General features: G+C 46.7%; 1 protein-coding gene across 2 annotated transcripts; it reads right to left on the bottom strand.

Moving 5' to 3' along the window:
- Positions 1-2,188: 2,188 nt before the first annotated feature.
- LOC123395892 lies at positions 2,189-3,466 on the bottom strand. 2 transcript variants are annotated; one of them, XM_045090920.1, is made up of 2 exons: positions 2,933-3,466; positions 2,189-2,854 (listed from the first exon to the last, which is right to left on the bottom strand). In XM_045090920.1, the coding sequence occupies exons 1-2, from the start codon at positions 3,295-3,297 to the stop codon at positions 2,494-2,496; spliced, it is 726 nt and encodes a 241-aa protein (XP_044946855.1). In that variant the 5' UTR covers positions 3,298-3,466; the 3' UTR covers positions 2,189-2,493. The 2 variants fall into 2 exon arrangements, with proteins under 2 accessions (XP_044946855.1, XP_044946854.1); XM_045090919.1 differs by having other exon boundaries at positions 2,189-3,464.
- Positions 3,467-5,554: the final 2,088 nt, after the last annotated feature.

Genomic DNA, 5,554 nt, shown 5'->3' with positions numbered 1-5,554 from the left:
GATCATAGTTGCAGAAAAACTGCAACAAGGCCTAAGTTGCAAAAGTGGAGAAGCTGATCTGTCTCCCGATGCACCTGATCTGATAACTTATGAGCCGGCGGATGTTTTAACAAGATTCGTCGGCTGATGCGTAGCACGCCTCTTTTAATAAAGCAGTTTTTTCCTAAAATAAGAAAATAATGGTACAACCTTATTATCAAGTAATTATATTCAAGTGAATAAGGAGGTGTTGTTATCCGCAAAAAAAGGGGTCGTTATGTTTTAAAAAACTCCATTGAGAAACAGCCTCTCAACCTGTCTCTCTGCAATGGTCGACATTAGTCGAGAAACTGTACCACAGCAGGAAGTCGTTGAGCTAGTTCGGTTGGCTAGTTTTTTTTTACGATAGATGTAGGCCTTGTTTGGAACCATAATAGATTATGATAATCTGGATTATGAAAATAGATTATATAATCTGGTTTATGAAGATAATCTATGTGGGCATGTTTCGAGGCCAGATTATATAAACTATAATCAGGTTTTACATTCCATAATGACCTGTCCGCCCTCTGTTTTTTTTAAAAAGAGGAGGATGGCGGTGGTAGGAATGTTATTATCTCCAACTTTACAAGGGTAATGGGTCATTAGCAATCCATAATCTGATTTTAGCTGGTGTAGAGTAAATTATCAGTTTTTAATAATCTGTCCATCTAGTTTTTATAATCTACACCATAATCTGTTCTGTTTGAAGACATAATAGATTATAAAAACTGAATTATATAATCTGGGTGGTTCCAAACAGGGTCGTAATTCTATATGGCAACAATTTTTTTTTCTTTCTTTCTCCTTTTCTCATGTACATCCTCTAATCCAAAATAAGTGTCACTATGGTTGAGATAACTTTAATTAGAAACCGTGATATTTTTGATATGGTAATTCTTGCACCTTTTACTTTCTCTTTTTTTTAAACGAAGGTAAATTTTTTGCCTCATCTTTAAATAAAAGAAGAATAGGGTTACATAGTGTTACGAGAACACCGTAAAAAAGGCATGACAATTACTCGCGTAATATATTTTTTCTAGTTTCTTTGCCCCCACCGAAACCCAAAGACCGGCCTCATCCACAATATGCTTTAGGAGGCTTGGCGGCGGTTCATTTTTATGACGGAACACCCTAGCGTTCATCACATTTCATATTGTGCACGATACCAGCGTGGTTAGAGAAGTCATGGCGCGTCGCTCAGGGTTGCTCGAAATTGGTTCGCCTATCCCACCACTCCAAAAGAGACTCCGCAAGGTGCCGGTCATTTGTGTCCATGCGTACCAGATCATATTTAACAATGATCAAACGCCAAAGCCTAATAATGAAGCGGCATTTGACGAAGAGGTGGATGTCTGTCTTCTGTTCCCGATTACAGAGGGGGCATAGGCCACAGTTTGTCCATTCACGCCGTACAAGCCGGTCAGAGGTCTAAATCTAATCTTGCAGAGCAAGCCAGATGAAAAATTTAACTTTCAGGGACGCACACCTTTCAAATCATGAAGTCCATGGGAAAAGTGTAAATCCAAGGAACACTTAATGAAATGGGCAGAACGCCTCCCCCTGTACCGTGGCTGTTGGCATGCAGGTTTGGCCGCGCCAGCCAGCAGACGACTCTCAGTGAGAGTGTTAAACCCCAACCGCACCAACGTGACTAAACATAAATGTTTGGACTCTCTTACAATTGTTAGTTGGTGTTTGTGGACAATTTGAAGTTTAGTTAGAATGTGCTAGACTGGACTTTGTGGACGTTTATGTAATATATTAATGTTTTTAAATCATTTGCAATGCCTATTTGTGTTTATATTTGGATCAAATTTGCAAGTCCAAAAAGGGATAAAATTTGCGACGCGGCGAACGGTTGAGCGCACCAATAACCGTACAACCGCAAGTGAACACCGATCCAAATGAACAAAATTTAAACAAAACGGACATCTGTTTCGAGTGGATGGTTGAAGTTGGCCTTACAATTGTCAGTTGGTTGTGTGAGCCGACAATAAACCGGGATCGCGGAGCACACTTAATAAGCGGGACAAACAGATCCACAGGGATAAAGCCAGCTCGGAACTATAGCGGCATCGGCAGGCACACATTGTCACAGCTAGTGTCACTCGGCCATGAACCAACCAAACCCAACACCCACGAAAAAGGGCAGGCAGCCCGTCACATCTGCTATGCATGGGTTCCATGTCATTCCGAACTGCCGGTAGTACAACTAACTCGATCCACACGACAAGCACCACAGCAACTGACAAGAAACCCCCTCACGATACGTCTGAATGAAAAGAAAGCTAAGTTGTGCTGCACTGCACTACCAATGTGGCTGGCAGTCTACTGTACCATCAGTTCATGGTGCATATGGAGTACTACATACACATGCATTAAGATAAGCATCATATCATGTAAAAGGGACAGGACAGGAGATCGAAAACGCCTTCGTCTTCCTCTGGCGGAACTGGAATGCACCTGCTTCGATCAGACCTGCATGCAGCCGTTCCCGTTCGCCGCCTTGCCGTTGACGCAGCCGCTGCTGTGCTCCTTGGCTCCTCTGTCGGCGCTGGCGACGTTCACCATGTCGAGGTTGTAGAGTATCGGGATCATGACCATGGCGGAGAGGAAGGCGAGCAGCGGGCCGAAGATCCAGAGTAGGAGGGGCACCCCGGCGTAGAAGAGCCTGTTGCCGACGAAGTTGAGCGTGAATCCCCTCTCGAGGATCTCGCCCACGTAGTCGCCCACGGCGCCGGCCGGCAGCTGCAGGCCGAGGCCGACCATGCGTGCGCCGTCGCCGTCCTTGTCGGCGGCGGCGCGGGGGATGCAGGAGGTGTTGATGAGGAAGCTGGCTTGGTTGAGGAAGCAGATGGTGAGGGTGTGGCAGAGGAAGGCGAAGAGGAAGACGAGCAGCAGCGCCACGTACTTGAGCGCCATCATGTACTCCCCGTGCGCGCCGAACACGGCGTCGCTGAGCGGCTTCTTCACGGAGTAGGTGCTGCTGAGCACGGCGGCGATGCCCGTGCAGAAGAGCACCGAGGTGGTGGCCATGAGCGTGGACCCCATGATGACGTTCCGCAGCGACTGCACCACCAGCACCCCCTTCTTGTCGTCGTTGTCCCGCATCATGCCGGCCGCCCACAGCCTGCGCGCCGCCGAGTAGACCCCGAAGGCCGTGGAGAGCGGGCGGCGCCGCACGGCCCGCCACAGCCACGCGTGGTACAGCGCCGGCAGCAGCAGCCCCAGCGGGATCAGGATCAGGTCCAGGTAGCTCTCCCTCCACACCACCATGGCCGACGACGATCTCAAGCAAGAACCCGGCCCCAACCAAGAAAGCGTGTTAAGTCTCTCTGTCGATCGATGCAGCTCCTGAATTTGGGGGAGGCGTTGGTTGCTTTCTGCCGATGAACCGTGTGGAGGTGGCTCTCTGTCTACCCGTCCGTCTAGTGGGCGCGTTATATAGGGAAGGGGGTTGAAGCCTGGCTGAGCGGAGGCGAGGAGGAGGAAGAGATAGTGGTGTCTTACACAACGGCCACGATGTTGGATTTTTGCTGGTGGTCATCAATCAGCTAAAAGCAGCAAGCGGTGGACGAAAGGCAGACACGCACACGACCGGCCGGGCTGATCGATCGACCTCCGTCGTGAGTCACCGCACAGGCTAACCAAAAGAATACGTACCATATCGATCGATCGCGAGCTGCGCGCGTACGTCGCCCTTCGTTCGAATCCGTTGTTTTCACGTACGTAGCGACCAACGACGATGTATACAGGTCGAGTCTACACTTCGTTCTCAGCAGGATGTGTTGTGCATGCGAGAGAGAGAAGGGGAGGTGAGCTGGGACATGAGCTGCGCACGTCTCCGTGACCCGGTCGGGTGCCTGGCGTGCAGGCCGTTGCGTTGCCGGCGCCGTCTGCGCACCGTGTCTGTCGCTAGCTCGCTGCTGGTGCTAACAAACCAGGGCTGGATTATAGCTTCCGGACACACGGCTCCGGCGAGCGACAGAGCAGCGTAACCGACTCGCGCGCCGCCCGCAACTGGGTCTGGGTGGCCTTCGCGTGATGCGGATGACGCACGTACCACAGCACTAAACGTTTCGCCTCCCCGCACGCGCACGCACGCACACCGGGTTGTTGCCCATACCTACTCCCTCTATTCCTAAACACTACTCTTATAAGATATTTTAGATATTTTACTATGAAATAGAAGGAATTATCATGCATGCGAAATTGGCAAGGGCAGCCCTCGCCGGAACTTTGGGTCGGCCGCATACTGGCCGTCCGATCTACCGGCCACACGCAGGCCGCACCGTCAGATATGTTCTTACAGCAAAATTTCATGATGCAGCAGATTTTGACTACGATGCAGCAAATTTTGACCACGATGCAGCATTTCGATCACGTTTGCAACAAAAATATGGTTGTAGCAAAAAAATATCAACGTGATCGTAGTAAAAAATTGATGCTGATGATGCGTGGTAGCAAAACAAAATGTAGGTTATAGCAAAAATAATCCGGTGAACTCGGATTACAATGTGTATGCAACTTTTTCAGTGAACGGTTACAGTAAAAAATTACTGGTTGTAGCAAAAATTAACACGGTTGTAGCAAAAGTAAAAAACGCCGGTTGTATCGAAAAATCCGACAAACTGGAGTTGCAACCAAACGTATATGCAACTTTTTTTACTGGATAAATGTAGCAAATAGAAAACGCTTGTAGCAAATATAAACGCTGGTTACAACAAATTTAGACGGAAAAAAATTACATACTTAATCAACTGCACGTATGGATCGCGCGCGACCGGCTGAACGGTTTGGCGGTGCACCGGCCACAAGCGTTTTCCAATTGACAAATTGCCTTGTAAGCTTAGGTCTAGAAATAGTACGTCCAAGAGCTAGTGAAAGGATGTGGAAATGCCAGGTCGTTATCTAATCAGTTAGGACATTGTTATAGAGAATGGACATGGAGGTTTTTTTTTTAAAACAAGTTAAAATTCAAACTTTTTGCTTTTAAAACATCTAAAAATATGTGCAAGTAAACAAAAATGCCATGTGTATATGTCTAAAAGTTTAGGATGAAAAACGTTGAAAGGCGACCAGTATAAAAAAGACAAACTCATGACCTAAAAGGATGAATACTATCATGCGTTAAAAAGGCATGGATTTGTTTCTTTTGCACAGCCCATATTACAACGTATTTTGCCCTAAAAAAATACACGCGTGTATGTTATGCCTTCATGTATATCTATGTTTTTTCAGAATTTTTTGAATATAGAAAATATAAAATGTGATAAAATTTGAAGTTTTCAAAATCGAGCTCCATGGAGCTCGACCCTCAAAGACAATATTCGATTGTTACCCGGATATTCAATTTGGCTCTAGGGAGCATATGCTCCTGCGTGTTAAAAATGTATTTTACAAATGTAAACAAAATGAAAAAAAATAGATGTGTTCATTGTCACACTCAAATGGCACATGCGAATTTACATGCTAAAAACTTAAGTATTTTGGTCCGTGCAAAATGAACAAGTCGAACGCAAATGTTACCTTC

The sequence above is a fragment of the Hordeum vulgare genome, chromosome 5H (genome assembly GCF_904849725.1).
Source record: "Hordeum vulgare subsp. vulgare chromosome 5H, MorexV3_pseudomolecules_assembly, whole genome shotgun sequence".
NCBI classification, from domain to species: Eukaryota; Viridiplantae; Streptophyta; class Magnoliopsida; order Poales; family Poaceae; genus Hordeum; species Hordeum vulgare.
The sequence above is the reverse complement of the archived record's forward strand: the minus strand, read 5'-3'. Positions and strand labels throughout refer to the sequence as shown.